At 41.7% G+C, this 21,755-nt stretch overlaps 1 protein-coding gene across 1 annotated transcript; it reads right to left on the bottom strand.

Moving 5' to 3' along the window:
• Window positions 1–340: 340 nt before the first annotated feature.
• Window positions 341–5,035, bottom strand: LOC111815022 (putative uncharacterized protein ZNRD1-AS1). Its single transcript, XM_023709055.1, has 4 exons — window positions 4,696–5,035; window positions 3,128–3,203; window positions 561–1,317; window positions 341–363 (listed from the first exon to the last, which is right to left on the bottom strand). The coding sequence occupies exons 1-4, from the start codon at window positions 4,902–4,904 to the stop codon at window positions 341–343; spliced, it is 1,065 nt and encodes a 354-aa protein (XP_023564823.1). The 5' UTR covers window positions 4,905–5,035.
• Window positions 5,036–21,755: the final 16,720 nt, after the last annotated feature.

Below are 21,755 nucleotides of genomic sequence, written 5' to 3' on the forward strand. Positions count from 1 at the left end.
CCCTCACTGGTTGCTGACTGCCTTCAATATTTTAAAAAGCTGGACATCTCGGTGAAATTCAGAGCCTTTAGAATCAGGCCCCTTGCCTACCTTTCTGAATCATATCCTTTTCTCTAAACTCTAGCACTTCTTTTTGTTAAAACAGGTTAATTGAGATATAATTCACATACTATACAATTCACTGACTCAGTACAGTTCAGTGTTTTAAAATCAATGGGTTGTGTAGCTGTCACCACAATCTATTTTAGAACATTTTTGTCACCTTCCCCTGTACTCATTAACTGTCACTCCCCTTTCCTGATCAGACTTTCTTACCTGTTAGCCCTCACTAGTGACAAACCTACTTCCTATCTAAAAATTTGCCTAATTTGAAAATTTCACACAAATGAAATCACAACCTGATGTTTTAACACCATACTTTTTCAAGTATACGCATCTATAGTTGCCTTCTCTCCTTTTTGTCTGCTTTCTCCAATTTTTTTTCACTGATTACTATAAAATATGTGAAAAATGAAATGCAATAATAAAATAACTTAAAGCTTTGTATTTTTCTAGTTTACTTCTCAGGAATGGCGGTACACTTAAGAACTCCCTTTGGAGTGGCTTTTGGTCTTTAACCTCTTTCGGTTTTTCCATCAGGACAGTCACTTCCAGAAGTGCTTTCTGGTAAGGCTGGAGGATAGGATATGCTGTGACCCTTTCAGACTCTTTCACCTCCTTCTTCTTCTTCACTTGAGACTTTAGGACAGGTGGAACATAGCTAGATAGTTTGCAAGCATTTCTTTGATTATTTCTCTGCTCTGTAAGTTTCCTCCCTCGAATCATTCGCTCTTGATGTCTCTCCATCTGTTCCTGGGCCCATGCCACTTTGTGCTTTTTAGTTTTAGTTTTGTGTGTTTTCTGGGTCGTTCCGTTCTTTTCATCATCCAATTGTAATGTTCTTGCAAATAGTATTTCCCGTGGAGTTCTTTGAGGTAGTTGACAGTTGCGGTCCTTGAGGCCTCTTGCTTGTGCAGCTCGGTGTATGTGTTTCTCTATATGTTTAAGTTCCCTCTCCGACACTAGATATTCCCATTTTTTAGCATTTTCTGACTTCTTACTTTGTGATCTTGTCTCCTCTTCCTCTACTTTAATTGTCTTGTAGTTCTGTGCTTCTTTCCTCATGATTTCTTGATGATATTGATAAAAATATTCCTCTGCTTTAGCAAGCCAGAAGTCAGAAGACCTGGCCTTAAATATATCAAGCGCTTCATTCTCCTTTTGAAACTGTTTGGCTAATAGTTTTCTTACTTCTGAAGAATGGATGCCACCTAAACTCTTAGCAAAGGGAGTAATTAGAACTTTTCAAGTTGGATATCCTGTATGTTAGTTACACTGTACAGATCTCAAAGGGGCTGTTAGGCCTGCCTGGTCCTCCCACACTCTGCCCCGGTTAGGGTCTCTTAGCCAAGTACTGTGGTTACGTCAGCCTCTTTACTGCCCCTACCCAGTTTCCCTCCTAAGGAGTTTGCTTTAGACGTCCTTGAGAAGATAGGCAGTCAGGAGCACCTCCTTTCCTACTGTTAGATTGCCCTTCTTCCCGCCAGGTCTACCTGTGTTTGTTCAGCTTCAGCAATTTCAGTTTTACAGTTAACAAATCTCCTTGCCCCATCACCAGACCTCTATTAAGTCACTCCTGTCAGCACGGCAGTGCCTGCACACACTGTATATATACCATATGGGAAAGGAGGAGCTTAGCTAGACAGTCTCATAAGCTCACATATATAAACTCTATAATAAACCATAATTCTTAAAGGGAGAATCTTTTACTGTGTCCTTTCCATTTTTTTGCTCCCTACTTCACAGTGTACTCTGATGTAGTTACCCATAACCACTTTCTAACTGCTCCTTCCTTTTTCCCAGTCCACTTCCATTTGGCCTCCACTGTCCACTGCTCTGAGACTCCCCTTGTCTAGGTCCTAAATGCTCTCCAGTAGAAAATTTGGTGGTCCTCTCGCTGTTCCTCACAGTGAGATCTCAGCAGCAGTTAAGAGCTGACTTCTTTTTGTATCTTTTCATTTTTCTGAGCTGCTTCTGAGGGCATATGACTAGGGTTATCTTGGGCCCCTCAGACTCTTAGCCATTTACTGAATATGCTCACAGGACTGAATGTCCTGATTCTCTTTCTTAACTACTTTTTCTCCATCTGCCTTCCTGGGCTTTCTGTTAAACATACCTTAGGAAAATATAGTGGAGAACATAGTCAATTAAGCTGAGAATGGCCACATTTAGGTTTCCTGAGATAAGGTGGCCTGCCATGTGTCAGACACTGCCAGGAGTGCTACGGGGCCACATGCTGTTCCTCCTCCTCTCAACTTTGGACCTAGCCCTCATGTACTAAAAACATCTCTTGTTTCTTCCTCCAGCTTCTACCTGAATCCCATTGCTTCTGACAAAATGCTGTCCCCACCCACGTTTCACTTCAGCCCTGCTGCCCCTCCCTAGCTCTCTGGATGCACATTTCTCTCCCTCTGCACCCATGTGTACCAGCAATCAATGCGGCAGGAGAGTTCTTTTTATTAAGCAAATCTAAGCATGTTCTTTTTTTCTACATAAAACCTTGCATTAGGGTCCTGCTACTTATAGGAGAAAATCCCAGATTCCAGTTTGGCATCCACAACCTGGTCCCTGCTTACCTCGTCAACTTTTTCAGGCCACTGCTTGCTTACTCTGGCCCAGCTACACTAATGGCTCGTAAATGGAATTCTCTTCCCCCATGAGTGTTTCCATATATTCTTCCTTCATGTGCTCCTAACCTGTCGGCATCACTATGGTATTCACATTTGTAATGTTTAGATTCTACATATTTCTTTAGCTGTTCCACATGCTTTTCAGACAAAAGTCTTACTCTTTCATGACACAATTTGTGGTAAATATTTGTATGCCCCTGACTAAGCGCTTAAGAGGGCATAATGTGTTTATTCCATTCGTGCTACCCAGGCACCATTACAGGTGCTCTGAGACTCAAATGCCAAACTAAACAGAAGGGGTGCTTTGGCAGGAGACACTCGGGCCTGTTTGATCTCTGTGATAAACTTGCTGTGACCTAATGATGACTGTGAAGTTCGTGGAAAATGGACTTTCTCACCTTAATCTTCTTCTCTAGTGGGGAAAAAGGACCTGCTGCAATCCAAGGGTCTTGAGTCTTTCTAGCCCAGGCCAATCTGGAAGACAATGCCAAGATTTCAAGAAAGACATTAGGAAACACATTACAAAATGAACTGCGCTAGGAGTTTGCCTTGGGACTCACTTTCTGCATGCAGTGCAAGGCATTTCTCTTTGCCAACGAATTTGTCTCCTGCCCTCTGCTGAAACAAGGAAGGCATGCACTCTGGTGCTAGAGCTATGTTGCTGTCTCTGAGGTTGCCACTATGGAAAGCACCTTTATTTAATTTAATTTAATTTTTATTTATTTGGTACAGGGTCTTGCTGTGTAAGGTCAGAATACTGTAGTGATTCTCCTATCTCAGTCTCCCCAGCACAGGCATTACAGCCATGCGCCACCCATTCCTGGTTTTGGTGGTTAACGTGGTGCACCCCGGGTTCTGGGGCTGGCATGGCACGTGCTACCTGGGACTGAGCCTGGGTCCTTGCCAGGAAGGTGCTTAGTCCACCAAGCTATCTCCCCAGCCCAGCACTGTTATTTTAATACTAGCAAGAGAAGGTTGAACTGCTTCAAATACTACAGATCATTGCTTTTATGTATTGTTAGTAAAAGAGCTCAGTTTTGATGAGAAAAGTTTTCAAAGGTTTTAAGTTCAGTTATAAAGATATTAGCAAATATTTCTAAAAGCTATTATAACATGTTCCATGATTCTTGTCAAAGGCTTATATTTTAGATAAAGATGTAATAATTAGATAATATTTTTGAAAATTTAATGTAGATAAATGTAGTAAGAATTTGTCCCTTAAGGAGCACAGTGACATTTAGGCATCTGAAAGATCTCATGTTGGGGGGCTGGAGAGATGGCTCAGTGGTCTAAAGCACCTACTTGGAACAAGCTTGGCAAAACATCAGGGACTGCGGTTCGATCCCCCAGCACCACATGCCGGCCAGCCACGCCCCCTGGTGGGCTGAGCCGGCCACACACACGAACACACACACACACACACACTAAATAAATGTTAAAAAAAAAATTAAAAAAAAAAAAAAAGATCTCATGTTGGAACCTGATTAGTAACCAAATAGTTCTATATTTCATAACCTGGATTACAAATGCTGTTTACTCTAGCTTTTAGCAACCACAGAGGAGGATTTTGTAACATAGAACTGAAAGAAATCAGCAACTCTTTGTCTTTTAAGTAAAGCTAAATTCTTAACATGATGAATCTGATGTCATGGTTCTCTTTTTGAAGAGTTCCTTATTGCTTCTATAGCAAGTTTTTTGGGGGATTACAGTAGTGCAGGCACTGTGTCATAAGCTTTAGTGGAGTATTTTACATAATATTTCAAACACCCTTAGGAGATAGGTACTCATTATCCCCTATTCATGGCAAAGAGAATGGAAACTAGGGGTTAGCAGTTTGTTGGTGGGTCTGGGGCCAGTTGTGTGCTGAGTGACTCCAGTCCCGTCCCTTTCATCCCTGTGCTGCATTTGTTCCCAGCAATGAACATTATGTTGATTATACCCAAGATGGAAGGAAAAGAATACTTACTGGTTTCCTGTACTCGGACCCAAGCATTCTGTCACTGTGGGAGGCTGTAAGTGTTGGGCGTACATTGCTCCTGGCTCCCTTGAGAGTCGCCCCCTGTCCCCTGCCCCCACAGCCTCTTTGGTCACCTGCATTGCGCTTCTCGCACGTTTATCTTCTGTGGCTCTAGCTTCAGCCGTCGCCTTGTGGGCTGCCGGCTTTCTGTGCAGCATCTCTGCTGCTCACTCTTCCTCTGAGCTGCTTCTCCTGTGAGCTGCACCCTGATGCTTTAATGTCCCATTCCCCATCCTGCCAAGTTCTGATTTCCAGCCCCTGACATTTCGGGCCTTCACTCACACATTCAGCTACCTCCTTGTGAGTTTTGAGGATACCTTGGGTTGATTTCTAAGGTAACCAGAAGCAGTCACAAGCTTTCTGTGTGTCATCACTATCCTACACAGAGACTACTATGAGGCGGGGTGTGAAGACATATGTTGGCAGGAATGGCCTTCCTCCTTGGGGGCTGGGCTGAATGGCTACACACAGAAGCTAGAGGGGCTCTGTTTCCAAGAGGTGGCACCCATTGAAGTGCAGGCAGACAAAGTTCTGAAGACATCAAGGGCATCCTTTTTACTTTCATTTTTGGAATATATGTGTATACTCTCCCTGAAAGCAGCCAATGGAAACTTGCAGTGGGTCCTGCATGCAGACTCACAGTAATTGTTACTACTCTTTTTGAAGTACCAGGGATCAAACTCAGGACCTTGCACTTGCCAGGCTTATGCCAATGAGCTATCTCCCCTAGATTCACAGTAATTGGAGGCTGGAAGAATCTGCTGATGGCCCCATCATGTGTTCTAAGTTGTAAGTTACCTAGTTGGTGTCTCTCAGCTGAACACTGCCATCGCAGAGGTTTTGAGCTTCAGTACAGTTTAATATACTTTTAGTCTCATAGATAGAAAAGCAGAAAATATTCCAGTATTGCATAATAAGGCCAGCAAGATAGCTCAGCAGACTAAGCACCTGCTTATGCAAGTGCTGGGACCAGGGTTTGATCCCGGATACCACATGCTGCGCAGGCTCCACCCTCAGGCATGCCGAGCTGGCTATAGAGTCTGAGCGTGGTGGCACACGCCTGCCATTCCAGCGCTTGGTAGGCTGAAAATATTACAATTGCTATGAGTTCAATCTGTAGTGAGACCAAATACATTGAAAATTCCTGGTACCCCCCCAAAAAACCTAAAATTTTTAGTACATATTTATAGTACATAATGATTATAGTCATTGTGGGGAATTGATACATGAATGTAACACATCTCAATTCTTATTTTCCTTTACCTGTTCTTTGCCAGCATGAGACTCATTTATATATCCTACAAGTACTTACACAGTTAGTTACTATATATACAGATTAACAGCCAGATTAAGTGCCAAAAAAACGTGTAAGACATGTAAGACAACTGGTATACTTTTAAGTACATTGTCCACTCTTAGGAGAGGTGAGCTGGGTATGGTGGCACAAACCTGTAATCCCAACAATCTAGAAAACTGAAGCAGGAAGATCACAAGTTCAAGTCCTGCCTGGGCAATTTACCAAGATCCTGTCTGCAAATAACTCAGTACAAAGGCCCAAATCCAAATATGGATTCAAACTCTAGTACCCAAAAAGCACAAAACAACGCCCCCACTTCCCATACATAAATGTAAGAAGAAAATATGGTGGTTAATTGCTAACTTGTTTCTTCCTATGAATAAAAATCTGTCCCTCCTCAAATTTGTTATTTGCAAAGAAGTGCTGGAAAATGTCAGAAAATTGTAGCATTTAGAAATAAATTATAAAGATAAACATAAGCGTTAAGAAATGAGTGAATTTCAAGTATCAGGTGATCAAAATGACTTTGTCACTGAATTAAGTTTCAATCTACATTTTAGTGTTCACTTAATCTGAAATCCAAGCATGATGTCATGTAAATATTGGTAAAAAGCCATGCCCCAAAGATGTCAAAGCCATTGTGATACTGATTCAGACAAAACCTCAGTACACCTACAATACCGAGGTTACAATACCTACAATACAATACCTACAATACTGACAATAGTGTATTAAATCCAGAAATCACTCACTGCCTGTGGGTCAGAGACTGAGAAGTACTGGGTGGTGTTATTTCACCTCATGTGAAAACATTAATAAAAGCCTCATTGCCTCTTGGCCTTTTGGCTAATATCAAGAGTGAGAATGGTAGCAGCTTTTATATTAAGAAAAAAATATGTAGGGGGCCTGGGAGATGGCTTAGTGGAATAAGCGTTTCCCTGGCAAGCGTAAGGGCCTGAGTTCAATCCCCGGTTCTGCCAAAAGAAAAAAAAGAAAGAAAAAATATGTATATCTGAGTCTAATGCTCTTTAAGCAAGTCTTAGACTTTAAGCAAGCTTTATAAATTAAAGCTTACCCCCCAAAAAACAAAACAAAACAAAAAAAACCCCATGGACCTGAAAATTTTTATATAAGTACCATGTTGTAATTTTCTCTTTTCTGAGATGAGAAACTAGAAGGCAAGCGGAGCTTAAGTCGACCAAATAAGTACCAAAACTTTTTGATAGTAAATCCAGCTGAAACAAACTATGCAAGATTAGTCTTCTCTCATATAGTAACACAGGACTTGTTTTTCTCAAAACAGATGGTTTGAATTGTAAAAAGATCTGAAAACAAGTATTTTATCATACTAAATTTTATTCCTTCATAAAAAGCTATGAAATATGTTTATCTAGATGCGGAAGTCCTGTTTTATATAATGATGATTATGGTTCTTGAATGGAAAGTCCTAATAACAGCTTTTCCTGTAAACAAACTTGAACCTCAGGGCCCCGCAGGTTGATTTTTGGCACTGGATGACTGTATTTGTATGGCTCTATGTGCTCTTTGTTCCTTTGATCTGTTTGTTCTTCAGCGCTAAGCTGTCTTTGTTAATGTAGTTTTTACAGTTAATCTTGAGGTCAGGTGGTGGAAGTTCTCCAGTTTCCTCTTTCAGCATTGTCTTGGTTATTCTGGGACTTAGGGCTTTTCATATAAACTATTGAATCATTTTGTTGATACCTATGGTGATCAAAATGACTGTCACTGAATTAAATTTCAATCTACGCGTTAGTGTTCACTTATGCTGAAATCCAAGCATGATGTCATTTAAGTATTGGTAAAAAGCCATGCCCCTAAGATGTCTGTCATTGTGATACTGATTCAGACGAAACCTCGGTACACCTACAACCTGACAACAGTGTATTACCGCAAATCCCTCACTGCCTATAGGTCAGAGACAGAAGTACTAGGTGGTGTTATTTTACCTTGTGTGAAAACATTAATAGAATCTTCAGGTTCCACTGAATCCGAAGATTGAGTTGTAAAGAACTGACATCTTAATACTATTTATTTTCCTTCAATGAATATAGGTGTTATTATTTTTGTTTGTTTATTATTTGGTACTGGGGAACAAACTCAGGAGCTTGTGCTTGCCAGGCAGGTGCTTATGTTGCTGAGCTATCTCCCTGGCCCTCCTCCAATGAATATAGAGTATCTCTCAATTTATTTTTTCTATTTTTTTGTATTTTAGGGAAGGGTCTATAGGGTGTTCAGGGTCTCGCTACTAGATCAGACTCATAATGATCTGACTGTTTACAGCCTCCTAAGAGCTGGGATTACAGGCACACGCCACCACACTCAGTCTCAATTGCCATCTCAGCTTGCCCTGGGGGCGGGGCCGGCATGGTAAACCCTGGTATTGAACCCCAGGCCCCTGCACCTGTTTGCGGGCACTTTACTTATCTCTCAATTTATACGAAAGTGTATTTCATCTGAGGTTTGTAGTTTTCATACAGTAAATCCAATATTGTATATATTTAAAAGATTTATGCTGAAATCTCTTTGGTGCTAATGCAAATGTCACCAACATGTAATATCCAATGTAAGTGGTTGTGTTAGTTACTTTTTTTGTTACCAAGAGAAAATACCTGACACGTAAAGATGAAGGGGAAAAGGTTTATGTTAGCTTGCAGTTCCTAAGGGTTCACTTCCTACTTGCCTAGTTCCAAGATAAGGTGGCACGGCAGAGGGAAGAGACACAGTTCATGGTGGACAGAAGCAGCAAAGCAGGGAAGGAGTCAAGCTGAGATGGCAATTGAGACTGGGCAGGAGCAAGCGACAACAGCGGCCCTTTGTCCCTTATATCTTATCCAGGGGACATTCACACCCAGGGTGAAACACCCTTCATCCTAGCATTGCAGTGTGAATCAATCCCAGCATCCTTAATCCCAGCATCACATGCTCTAGATCCAGCCACCTCCAAAAAGCTCCACCTATGATCACCTGAGGCTTTGAGGAGGACATCTGGATACAGGCCATGACAGTAGTATTGTATTTTTTATTTCAAATTCTAAGTGTTCATTTCTGATGTATATAGAAAGTAATTGACTTTCATATATCAATCTCATATTAATCTTATTCTAATTGGTTATTAGTTCACTTTTGGAGTTTTTGTTGAATTTGGGCATTTTGTATATAAATGTATTGTGCATTAACAAAGATAGTGAAATTTTTTTTTACCACTTCTTTTTATTTATTTTTATTTATTTATTTATTTATTTAATATTTATTTATTTTTATTTATTACATTTATTTATTGTGTATGTGTGTGGCCAGCTCAGCCCACCAGGGGGCGGGTCTGGCTGGCATGTGGTGCTGGGGGATCGAACCGTGGTCCCTGTGCTTTGCCAAGCTTGTTCCAAGTAGGTGCTTTAGACCACTGAGCCATCTCGCCAGCCCAGTTGCTATTATCTTAAACCATTTATTATCAGTTGTATCTTAAGTTTTAAGAATGATTTGACTTTCATTTATTCCTTCTTGAGGACTCTTCCTTTGCAAACTGAAATATCTGGCCTATATTTTTCTTTCTGAAGAATTGAACAATGTTATGCAAAGCAGATCTAGCAACAAATTTTCTCTATTTTTGTTCGTCTGAGGCAATTTTGTCTTCTAACTTTTGAAGAACTATTTTGGTGGATACAGAATTCTAGACTGATTTTCAACAGTTTAAATACTTTATTGCAGTCTCTTTCTTCCATGTTTTCTGAAGAGAAGTCAGTGGTGAACCTTGCTCCATGCTCCTCTACGTAGGTTTTCTTTATTCCCTTTCTGGCTTCTTTTGGAAATTTCTCTTTGATTTCTTACAGTTTGAATGATACGACTGGGCATAGATTTTTTTTAAAAGCATTTTTTCCTGCTTGGTAGTATAAAACTAAAATTAATTAATTAATTAATTAATAATAATTTTTTTTTTTTTTTTTGGCAGAACCGGGAATTGAACTCAGGGCCTTGCGCTTACCAGGCAAGTGCTTATTCTACTGAGCTATCTCCCAGCCCCTAAAATTAATTTAAATAAAATAAAAAATTCAGTTCCCTGGTGGTACTAAGGACTATTTAGGCTAGTTCAATAGCTACATGTGGCTAGTATTTACCACACTGGACAGCCAGTCTCAATTGTTGTGTGTTATGAGTTGGTGCCAAAAGAAACAATGAGAAGGCCCAATAGCTTCAGAGGTCTGTCTGAGATTAGTCTCTGTGAGCCCAGAGCCACAGAAGCAACTCGCATTTATTGAGGGCTAACAGAAGGCTAGTTGTGCACTATGGGGAACACAGACTACTCTCTCTATTGACTTGAACATTTACCTACCTGTAAGTTTACAGAAAGCTAGCTATTAACATCCCAAGCAAAGGATGAAATGACAAACAGGGTGCCAGCAGGAGAAGCTGTCATCTGCAGTCTTGAATCCCAGCTTTCCGGAATTTATAAGTGAGACAACTGTTCTCCCTGGGCTCTGTGTATTGTTCCCTGCTCCCTTGAGACATTAGGCTTTTGTCTCATATCTATATTTCTATACTCAACTGTAGAAGAACGTGGTTTGGTCTTCCCTGACTCTGTTCCCTCCTGTCTCCGTTTTCTTTCTCTCATTGCTAGGACAAGATACCTGACGCTCAAAATTAAGGAAGGAAAGGTTTATGTAGCTCACAGTTAGTGGAGGTTTCAGTCTATATGGCTGGCTCCAAGGCAGAGAAGCACATCGCAGAGGGCCTTTCCTGGCAGCAGAAAACAGCAAAGAAGAAAGGGGAGAGCAGCAGCTTCAGCTTCTAGTAAGCCTCTCTCTCCTCCTTATATTATAAGTAGGCTACCCTGGGTTGAGGGTATAGAACTTAGCTGTGCTCTCCTTGATAGGTTCTCGGTGCAGCAGAGAAACAGGCAGAAGGAAAAAGGAAAAGGGCTTTATTTTCTTTGAGGACATGCAGAGAATTCAGGGAGGTGAAGGAATTCTCCACACTGGACAAAGGCAGGCTAAGGCTTTTAAGACCTTTTGCCAGGGGAGGGGTTTGAAGGGCATCTTTAGATATATCTGAGAAACTGATTGGGGCTCATCCCTGAGGTGGCAGGAAGGGTGAAAGTAAGTTATGTCTTGGGCTAAGTTGGAGAAGAAGGGGGAGGTGGTCCTGGGAGCATAGGCCTTTATTTTAGGTGCATTGGCCATATTAGATGACCACCATAGGGCTGGGGATATAGCTTGTTGGTATAAGCGCCTGCTTGGCAAGCGCAAGGGCCCAAGTTCGATACCCAGTTCCTCAACGAACAAAAAATGACAACAAAAAAATAATACAAAAATGTTCAGCATAGGGCTGGAGAGATGGCTCAGTGGTCTAAAGCACCTACTTGAAACAAGCTTGGCAAAGCACAGGAACCTCGGTTCGATCCTCCAGCACCACATGCCAGCCAGACCCGCCCCCTGGTGGGCTGAGCTGGCCACACACACACACAATAAATAAATGTAATAAATAAAAATAAATAAATATTTAAAAAAAATGTTCAGCATAGAAAAAAGTAATAAAAAGAGGAGAGAGAGAGACTGGGTGCGTTGTAATTACAGCTCTTGGGAGGCTGTAAGCAGGTGGATCATTACGAGTCCAATTCTTCAGATGATCACCACAATGAGTATAGCAATTCATACTAAGGCCTGAGCCTATCATTCCCATCTTTTGGTTGTTAAGAAAAGGGATGTCAAGTCTCTTAAACCGCTTCTTGCTGAATGGGGGCATCATCTTGGGGGCAAGGAGGGTTGACAGGATGATGGCTCACACCCAAGTAGAAGTTAGTGTCAGGTGTCTCAGGACTAGAAGCTTATCATTAGTGATGGTTTGCAGTGGAGACTGAAGGAACCCTGAAAAAGTTTTAAAAGACAGCATGTTATAAGTATATATGTCATCATGATTATAGGACATAGGACGGGAAGCAAGAAGGAGCTCTATGATCTGACCGTTATTTTACCATGACCTTGTTCAAGAGGAGGGGTATCGATCTTTAGTTTTTGATATCAGTGTGAGGAAAAGGAGTCAGCGTCATCTGTAGTATCGCAACACAACTGTATAGATTTAATTGAAGTAAACTTTTTGTCTCTTGTGTTAGTATGTAAGCGTGTGGAGACATGGAGTTTATTTACCATATTTATCTATAGTTGTTTAGAAAGGTAGGCTACTGCCTGAAAAGATGGTCTCTTCTTATGTCGCCAAATGCCCACTGTATTGTGGCCATGAGAGGTGGTATATAGGGTAAAAGGCTGAGTGGGGTTATGTAAAGTGAGAGCTGGGCCCTTAGGAGAGCCTGTTGTAGCTTGTGAAAGGAGGAACATATAGGAGCAGCAGGCTCAAGGGGCTCTAACAGGGAACCCTTTGATGCCTCATAGAGTGGCTGTGCTAGGGAAGCAAAGTTGGGCACCCAAAGGCAGAAAAAATTAGCTCAACCAAGGAAAGAGAGAACTTGCTGTTTTGTGATGGGCACCTGAAGGTCATGAAGGAGAGCTTTGTGGTTGGCTGTGATTGCACAAGTAGGGGGAGTGAGGGTGAGTCTTAGATATTTGACTTTTGGCAAGGCTATTTGAGCTTTGGAGGGAGAGAACCTGTAATATTTGTCTTAACAGGAAATTGAGAAGAGTATCTGTGTGTTGTAGGGCTAGGGCATGAGAGGGAGAGCAGAGAAGGAGGTTGTCAATGTATTGGAGGAGCAGGCTGGGCTTGAGGTCAAGGGTTTCGAGATCAGCAAGGGTTTGGCTAAAGAAGTGAGGACTGTCTCTGAACTCCTGAGGTAGGATTGTCTGTGTGAGCTGTTGAGATTGTACAGTATCTGGCTCAGTCTATGTGAAGGCAAAGAGATCTTGCTTGGCATTTTGAGTGTAAGGGAATGGTGAAGAAGGCATATGGGCTTGAGTCTCTTTTGATGTTTAGGGGCAATCAGGTATTGGGGAATGTAGGGAAACACTGTGGGATCTCTGAGACACACTTAATATAGGAACGGCATGTGTGGTACAAGTGGGACTGGAAGTGTCTCAGAGTATGTGGTTGACAAAGGATGAGGGAAGGAGGAGCTGGCTGTACACTGATGTTGGGTTTGTAGGATGTACACTGTTGGGAAAGAGAGAAGTGAGAAAAGTGGAGTTTTTGGAGGAGATTGGGATGGGACAGGTTGGGATCACACGGAAATTACAAATGAAGAATAGTCAAACCTGCTGGAGTTAGCAGGGAATGGGCCTGTCAGATCACGTAGGTCGGCCATCACCACCCACTGTGGAGACTGTAGAGCTAATACAGTTACTTTAGAACTGAAGCAGAACATTATATGTGGTCTCCATGTCAGCAAGAAAAGAGGTTTTTTTTTACCTGAGATGTTCAGCGAGACTCAGGACTCAGACGAAGGAACCTTGATGTGGGCCATGGAACCCAAGCTCTGTTGTTCTTCAGTGGCAAGACTAAGCAGGTCAAGTATTGATGGATCTGGCTGTAGTGAGGTTTTCCTGTGAGGGAAGAAAATTAGTGGATGGCTTACCCACTCTCTGGTGGACAGGGCAGTCACATTTCCAGTGACCCTTAAGTTTATAGATGTTCCAGTGATGGCTGCAGGTTGGGGCAGGCTTATGCCCAGTGTTTTTTTCACTGCATGTGAAACCATCTAGGAAGGACTTGGGTGGCAGAGTTGCTTAGGCTCTGCATTACCTTGTGAAGGTGCTGCTTTGATGGGAGTCTCAAGTGTTGTAGTCAAAAGTTGGTGGCACTGTGTATAGTTAATTTTTGGTCTCTATGATTGAAGACATGGAAAGTTAGATTAGGTAAGTTTTCTTGTGGAGTTTGAGGGCCGAGATCTGTGTTTTAAGTTTGGCATGAATGTCAGGAACAGATAGGGATATAAATAGGAATTAATAACAATTGTCCCTTTAGGAGAATGCGAGTCTCATTAGTATACTTAGTTTGGAGCAATACACTTAATTATTAGAATTTTATCTGAGTATCAAGTACCTTGAAATATAAAGTGTAACTAGAGAACTGTTATTTCTTACCAACCATGGATGTTTGAGCAGTTAAATCTCTGAAGAATGTTAATGGACAACAGTTATATACTTTTGCAGAGAACATTTGACATCAATAGTCATACCTAGCAGTGTAGCCAACAGTCATAACATGATGAAATCTCCATTTTGTTTTGGCATCTCTAAATATAGTGGCACATACATAGGATACATGTCACATAAGTTTTAGTTATAAAATTATCATTTGATTGATGACCTCATCTTGGCTTGACAGCAACCTCTTATTATGAATACCTGAAGCATAAGACAAAGACATTATGTTTAAATCTGAAAGAAAATTTACATTGTAAAAAAAAGAGAAAATTTACATTGTAAAATACTGTACATTTGGAAGGCATGAATATATTTAATATATTGAGCATCCTTTATGTGGAAACTTTATTTTAATTTTTGAAAAAACTTTGCTTTGATCAATGAATAGAAAGATTTGTTCTAATAGTGTTTATGGACAGGATATCATGTCTGCATCTTGTACTATGAATAACCACTAAGAAGACAATATGCAATGTATTAATTCTTGAAACTGTCCTACTAATTGGTTTTGAAACTGTCTCATTGAAACTGAGACAGTTTTCTCTCATTTTGAAACTGTTTCTCAATAAAATTGTTTAAAAAAAAAACCTTTGTTTTGACCAATGACCAAATTATTAGGAGTGTCTTTTAAGGAGATTATTGGGGACTCTTTATTGATGAACAAAGGTTGGCCATCCTTTATCTATCAATCAAGTGTCCTGTTTAATAATCTCTCCCCATTTTAATTTAATTTTAAATTTATTTTGATATCAGTTAGACCAGCTAGTAACTTAGGAGAAAGCATGATTTTAAGTTTATATTTTAGAGCTCAAATAAAAAAGGAACAGCTGTTTACAGAATGACATAAAACCAAACAAGTACACACAGGATCCATAGACATCTTTATAAAATGAGAGTGCCTCTTACGCTTCCTATCTATCTGAGTCATGGCACCATATGATGGGTTCTTGGTGCAGCAGAGAAACAAGCAGAAGGAAAAAGGGAAAGGGGTTTCATTTTCTTTGAGGACATGGAGAGAATTCGGAGAGTTCAAGGAATTCTCTGAACTGGACAAAAGGCAGGCTGAGGCTTTTATGTCGTTCTGCCAGGGGAGGGGTTTGAAGGGCATGTTTAAATATATTGAGAAACTGATTGGGGCTCTTCCCTGAGGCGGTGGGAAGGGTGAAAGTAAATTATGTCTTGGGCTAAGTTGGAGAAGAAGTGGGAGGTGGTCCTGGGAGTATAGGGCTTTGTTCTAAGGGCATCAGCCATATTAGATGACCATCACAATGATTTTAGCAACTCACACTAGGGCCTGAATCTATCACTCCTCTTGCACAAGATGAGGATGTTTACACATTAAGAATCCTGTCTCCCTGCTGTATCACTATCACTTAAAGTTCTAAACTTCTCAAGTTGACACAATGTATCAACCAGTACACTGCCACTCCTGTCTCTGTTGATACCTCTCTGTCTCAGTTACTCTTCTCTCATTGCTGGGACAAACACCTGACACCCAAACTGAAGGAAGAAGAGGCTTATTTAGCTCACAGTCACTCAAACTCTAGAAGTCACCACCCCATGACTGCGTGAGGCTTTGGGGACAGCTAGACACAAACCATAACATTCTGCTCCTGGACCGCCAAAGACTCATGAACATCCCTTTGTGCAAAAGGCATTTTAGTTTACCTCTTAAGAGTTGCCAAAGTCCCAACAGTTTCAGCATTGCTGAAAAGTCCAAGTTCCAAGTCACCTCCAAGATCGAAGGCAAACTCTTAGCTGTGAGCCCCTGTACAAAAGAAAACTTAAATACAACTTTCAAAGGCACAAGATGAACATTGCCATTCCAAAAGGTATACACAAGAGGATACAGACCATTGGAGCCAAAACAAGTCCAAAATCCAGCAAGGCAAACATTAAGTCCTATAGTTCCATGTGAAACATCTGAAGCAATCTGTGACAAATTGTGAGCTCCATGTGGCTCTGCGCCTGTGGCACTCTTGGTGGTAGCTCCCATGGCTTCTCTATTTGGCCAGCTTTGCTCCCTCCTTGCAGTGTTCCTTAGATGATTCATGTTCCTTTTCTAAACTTTTAGGGTTTCCATTAAATAGGCTTTCACTCATAGCTTTACATACTGCCCTCTCAGGGTCACACCACCGGGCCTCCCAAGCCTTCTTCTGAAATTGAGGTGGAAGCCTTCTTAACCTCAGAACTCCTGCACTCTGCATGTGCCTAAAACCAGTGCCACTTGGATGATGCCAAGGTCTGCTGCCAGCTGGAGCAGTAGCCAGGCTTCCTTCTCTCTTGGCTGTAGGGGTTGAGTGCCTGGATCGCTGAGCAATATGACCCTGCTTTCAAGAAATAAATTCTCCATGCTGGCACCATTCTGGAACCTGGTGTGGCTGCTGGCACCATTGTGGAACACGGGGCTCTGTGGCCTTCCCTTTGAGGCAAAGTCCTTCTCCCTTGGAATTCTGAGACTGCAAAGGCTGGGAGGAATTCTGAGACCTGCTGCCTTCAGTGATGCCCTCAGGCCATCCTTTCTATTCTTTTGTTCCTTCCCAGCAATGGAGATCCTCTCAGCTCTATCTTTGCAGTCTACAGCTTTATTGGAGCTTGTTTTCTGGCCAAACTCACAACATTTTAAACCATCCCTTTGGGGTCTTTGCTCTTGATTCTCAACATAAATTTGGCTAAAAGCCCTCAACCATCGCCATGCTACTCCCTTAATATTTGGCTGCTTTGAAATTTCTTTTGAAATATTAATCAGTCTGCCATGTTTAAACTCACTCTCAGGCAAAGTATCTGAACATGAGCAAAATATACACAAAGATTTGGCCAAGCCAAAACAAATCATCTGGAGTCCAACAACCAGTGCAGTCCTTCTTCCCAGCAGAAACCTCCCCAGCCTGGTCTTTACAGGCCAGCTTTCTATCAGCCTTTTGGTTTTCTGAGCTCTGACCAGAATCTGCCAAACAGAACAGCTGAAGCTGTTCCAGCCCTTCAGTAGATGACATCTCCAAACCTTTCCTATCTCTTCCCATAAGTCATTTCTGAAAGCTTGTAATCCACATGGTCAGACTTAGTCACAGCAACGACCCCACTCCTGTGGTATCAAATTTTGTCTCAGTTACTCTTCTCTCATTGCTGGGACAAGTACTCGACCCCCAAAATGAAGGAAGGAAAAGTTTATTTATCTCAGTTACTGGAGGTGTCAGTCCATACTTGGCTGGCTCCAAGGTAGCAGACTGGCACATGGCAGAGGGCAGCAGTCCATGGTGGCAGCACAGAGGAAATGGGAGGAGTAGCAGCAACAATGGCAACAGAAAGTAAGTCTCTCTCCTCCTTATTTGCCCCAGGCTGGGTGTAGCACTCAAACCCACAATCCCAGAAGTACTAAAACCCATAATCCTAGCCTTGGTCATGAATTAATCTCAAACTCTAGAAGTCCCCACCCTGTGACTGCATGAGGCTTTGGTGGGGTGGGTGGGTGGGAACTACACACAAACCATAACACACTCCATACCAGTGTGCCCCTTTTCTCTACCATTAGTTCTTCTTCTTCTTTTTTTTTTTTAAAAGGAAAATACTTTTCTTTTTTAAAATTTTATTTACTTATTTATGTGTGTGACCAGCTCAGCCCACCAGGGGGCGGGGCTGGCTGACATGTGGTGCTGGGGGATTGAACTGCAGTCCCTGTGCTTTGCTAAGCTTGTTCTAAGTAGGTGCTTTAGACCACTGAACCATCTCACCAGCCCACATTAGTTCTTCTGTATCTCTGTCTTTTGCCCCCTTTTCTACTGGCTTACCTAAGGTGCCCTGTACATATAACACCTTATTTGGAGGAAAAGAAGAATCTGTTTCTCTTCATTCTCTTTAAGAAACATGACCTGATCTTCCCATTGCCAAGGCCAAATACGGAGCCAGCATGTGTTTTGGAGACTAGATATCATATTTGGAAAAAATAAAAAATGTCACTAAAACTTAGTATAGTGTTATCAACATTTTATTGCCTCAAGTAAAATTAAGGGCCAGGGATATAGCTCATTGGCTTAAGCACTTACCTGGCAAGCACAATATCCAGAGTTCGATCCAGGGTACTGCAGAAAAACAAAAAAACAAAGACAACTCTTTATGCTGGCATGACATTCTTACAAAGTTTTCCTTTTTGCCCCCAAAAGGAAGAAAGTAATGAAAACTTTACTTCATTGCCAGAAGGAGTACTGGGGATCGAGTCCAGGGCCTCATCTGCGCTGGGTGAACACTCTCTCAGTGAGCTCTTTTTATTTTGAGACAGCATCCTGCCAAGTTTCCCAGATTGGCATAGTGTGTGTGATCCTCCTGGCTCAGCATCGTGTCTGAGATTGCAGGTAGGTGTCATTCCACCTGGGAAGCTTTGCTCCATTTTTAAATCCTCATTTAGACTAGAAGATAAAGACTTTGTCTCTGACCTTCAGCAAAATAAAGATAGCCAGGAATCACTGGCCCACATAGGTCCAAACATATGGTGATCTCTTTTTCTCTTTAGTTTATTATTTTTTTTTTATTGTTTCTTCTTCTTATATAAGTGCTTTACTAGTTGTGTGACCTTGGAACGTTATTCAGTCTCCATGACTTATGTTTCTCATGAAGTTACTGTTAAGGATTAGTGAACTGACACACTTGCCTAGGACTCTGGAGTCTCATTTTTATTTTTTGAAGCTAGAATATTCTAGAGTGCCATGTCTCAGGTTATGTAAAAAACAAAACAAACAAAAAAAAAAGAAGTGATATGAGACTGTACAGAAATACAGTAGTTCCCCCTTATCTGAGACTGACATTTCAAGACCTCAACTGGAAACCTGAAACTGCAGATAGAGATATAGGGGAAAAAAACTTCCAACCTGAAGGATATCTCAGAGGAGTTCTTGTTCTCTAAAACCAAAGAATGAACTTTAAGAACAATGAAGGTTAAGTTGAGAATACACATAGTGGGGGGCAAGAAAGCTTCTGTTCAAGAGAGGGACAGAAGGGGACCCAAATGGGTTGCCAAGAACCCTGCCTTTTCTAGGGCTTTTCTAGAGCAAAATCATGGGATGAGGTGGGTCTAAGGTGGGAAACATGGGAACTCACAAGATGAGCATGAGGTGGGGCAAAACCATTGCTCACCAGTAAGATTATAAATGTAATTGCTCAGGTAAAATTGATTAAATCAAATGGGAAAGTGAATTTAGCAAGGGAACGTGGATACAGACCTGGGGCTCTTCCTGTAGAGGGTTGAGTTAGTGACTCTTCCTGGCTTTTTCAAGATGATTGATACCTATGTAGAATATCAATCCCTGATGTATGTAGGTGTATTTGTCTTGAGGTCTGGCTCACGTGGGAGTGCCTATCCTTCCCATAGTTGCAAGGTATCTTGTCTTGTGAGCTAGCTCCTTTTCAGGGCCCAGCCCTGTCTGACTGCCTATAATATTTCTATCTAACTCAGCTGCTTACAACAGCAGTTATAAACCATGTATATGATTTTATCTTATATACATACAGCTATGATGAAGTTTCATTTATAAGTTAGGCATAGTAAGAGATAAATAGAATAGGACAAATATAACACAATGTAATGAAAAATATGGGAATGGAGTTTCTCAAAATATGCTATAGATCTCAGTAACCTTAGCTTAAGGTTTTTTTTTAAAATGTATTTAATTTAGTACAGGGTCTACAGGGACTCACTGCACAGATCGGACTCATAGTGATCCTCCTGTTTTCAGCCTCCCAAGTGCTGGGATTACAGGCATGCGCTTCCATAACCTATCTCATTTGTTGTCTCAGCACACCCCAGGGTGGGGCCAGCACACACACCTCTTTAGCTGCTTCAGTTCACTGAGCTATCTAGCTGGCCCCATTTTAAGATTTTTGTTTTACTTAACAAAAAGTTTCACTTTTGAATTTAAGCACTTGATGGCTTTGCTGTCATAACCAAATTGTATCACTATGCTTGCAGTCTGGGTCACTAATTTGTGTGTGTGTGTGTGTGTGTGTGTGTGTGGCATTGGGGATCAAACTCAGGGCCTTACATGTACAAGGCAAGAGTTCTCCCACTGAGCCACATCCTCAGCTCTCTAGGGTCATTATTAAGGTGAGGGTTACCCAAAAGCAAGCACTATAGTACCTCAATAGTCAAGTGATCACTGGCACAGACACATGGGTAATATATACAACATGGAGGAGACAAAGGGCTGGGCATTGTAGGGGCAGGCAGGCAATAGGAGAAAATATGATCTCATTAGGCTTTATTAAAGAAATCAATAGGAAATCTTGCAATTAGAAAGACATAAAGACAGAGAAACCAGACCTGAGAAGTGCCAGGTAACACAATTGACGTAAGAATTTAGCAGGAAGAGTCCACAATCAAAATAGATATAGCCAGGAACACGGACGACCAGGGTAACCAGCATCTCCCTTTACTGGATAAGATATAAAGGAGATGGGCAGCCACCAAAGACTCTTCCACCAGAAACTCTTATTTAATATACGCACACCTACACATACTTAAATGTACATTCTCAGAAAATGCGCACATGTTCTTATTGTCTAAGGTGCCCTTCTGTGCGGCTGCCTCTCCCCACACTTACCTATCACAGAAGGGCAGGAAGGAATCAAATGCCCAGAAGAATGTAGATAGAAGTACTCAGGCTGGGGTCACAGCCAGCCCAAGAGCCAGATAATTCCAAGTTCTAGGTGCCCAATATGGGACAGGGACAGGGACACATCTTTATAAAAAGGAGCTAAGGACAAAAATCTACACAGATTGCTTCTCTTTTTGCTTCTAGCTGTGTATCTTCTCTGCCCTTTACCAATTAAACTGTCTTCATTTATTTTAAACTCTGCCTCTTAATTCTTTACTGGTGTGAGGTTTACACCCCAGTCATTGCATGTTCCAGCAGAGCAGCAGTGTGGTGTGGTGGATGCCCCTCCCCGAGTCCTGACAGGTGACTGAGTGGGAGGGCAGATTTCACACTACTCAGAATCACACGATTTAATTGTGAAGACTCTTTATTTGGGGATTTTATTAGTTTTGGACCCTGGTTGACCATGAATAGCTTAAATCAAGAAAAGTGAAACGAGTATTAAGGTGGAATACTATACTAAAAAGACCCAAATGCCTTTTGGCCTCCTACTCTCTGTCCAGAATATCGTGTTCTCCTCTTCTTGTTTTGCAGGGCCTTGCTTTCATTTAGCATAAGAGTCTGTCCAGAAAGGGGCTGGAAATAGTCAAACCTGCCATGAAGAACATAATGGGTGAAGCCTTCCTTAACAATATAGGTACTAATGTAGCCGGGAGCCTTCAACTCACGGGAATTAGAAGTAGAAAACCCTGGGCTGGGGAGCTAGCTTAGCGGCATTGGCGCCTGCCTGGCAAGTACAAGGTCCTGAGTTTGATCCTTGGTACCAAATAAATAACTAGAAGTAGAACACCCTTGAGGGGCTCTAAGAATCCCCTGCCTACTGCACGGCCACCTTTCAGGTTCCTTCTGAATGTGTGAAGTACACGATTGGCAGTGCAAGTCGCTGGGTCCAGGGGCTTCTCTTCACATCTCAAATACAGCAGACCCGCGGGTGAACAACATTGAAAGTGACTGCAAGTTTGC

Source organism: Octodon degus, unplaced genomic scaffold, assembly GCF_000260255.1.
Source record: "Octodon degus isolate 3935 unplaced genomic scaffold, OctDeg1.0 scaffold00010, whole genome shotgun sequence".
In the NCBI taxonomy this organism is placed as follows: domain Eukaryota; kingdom Metazoa; phylum Chordata; class Mammalia; order Rodentia; family Octodontidae; genus Octodon; species Octodon degus.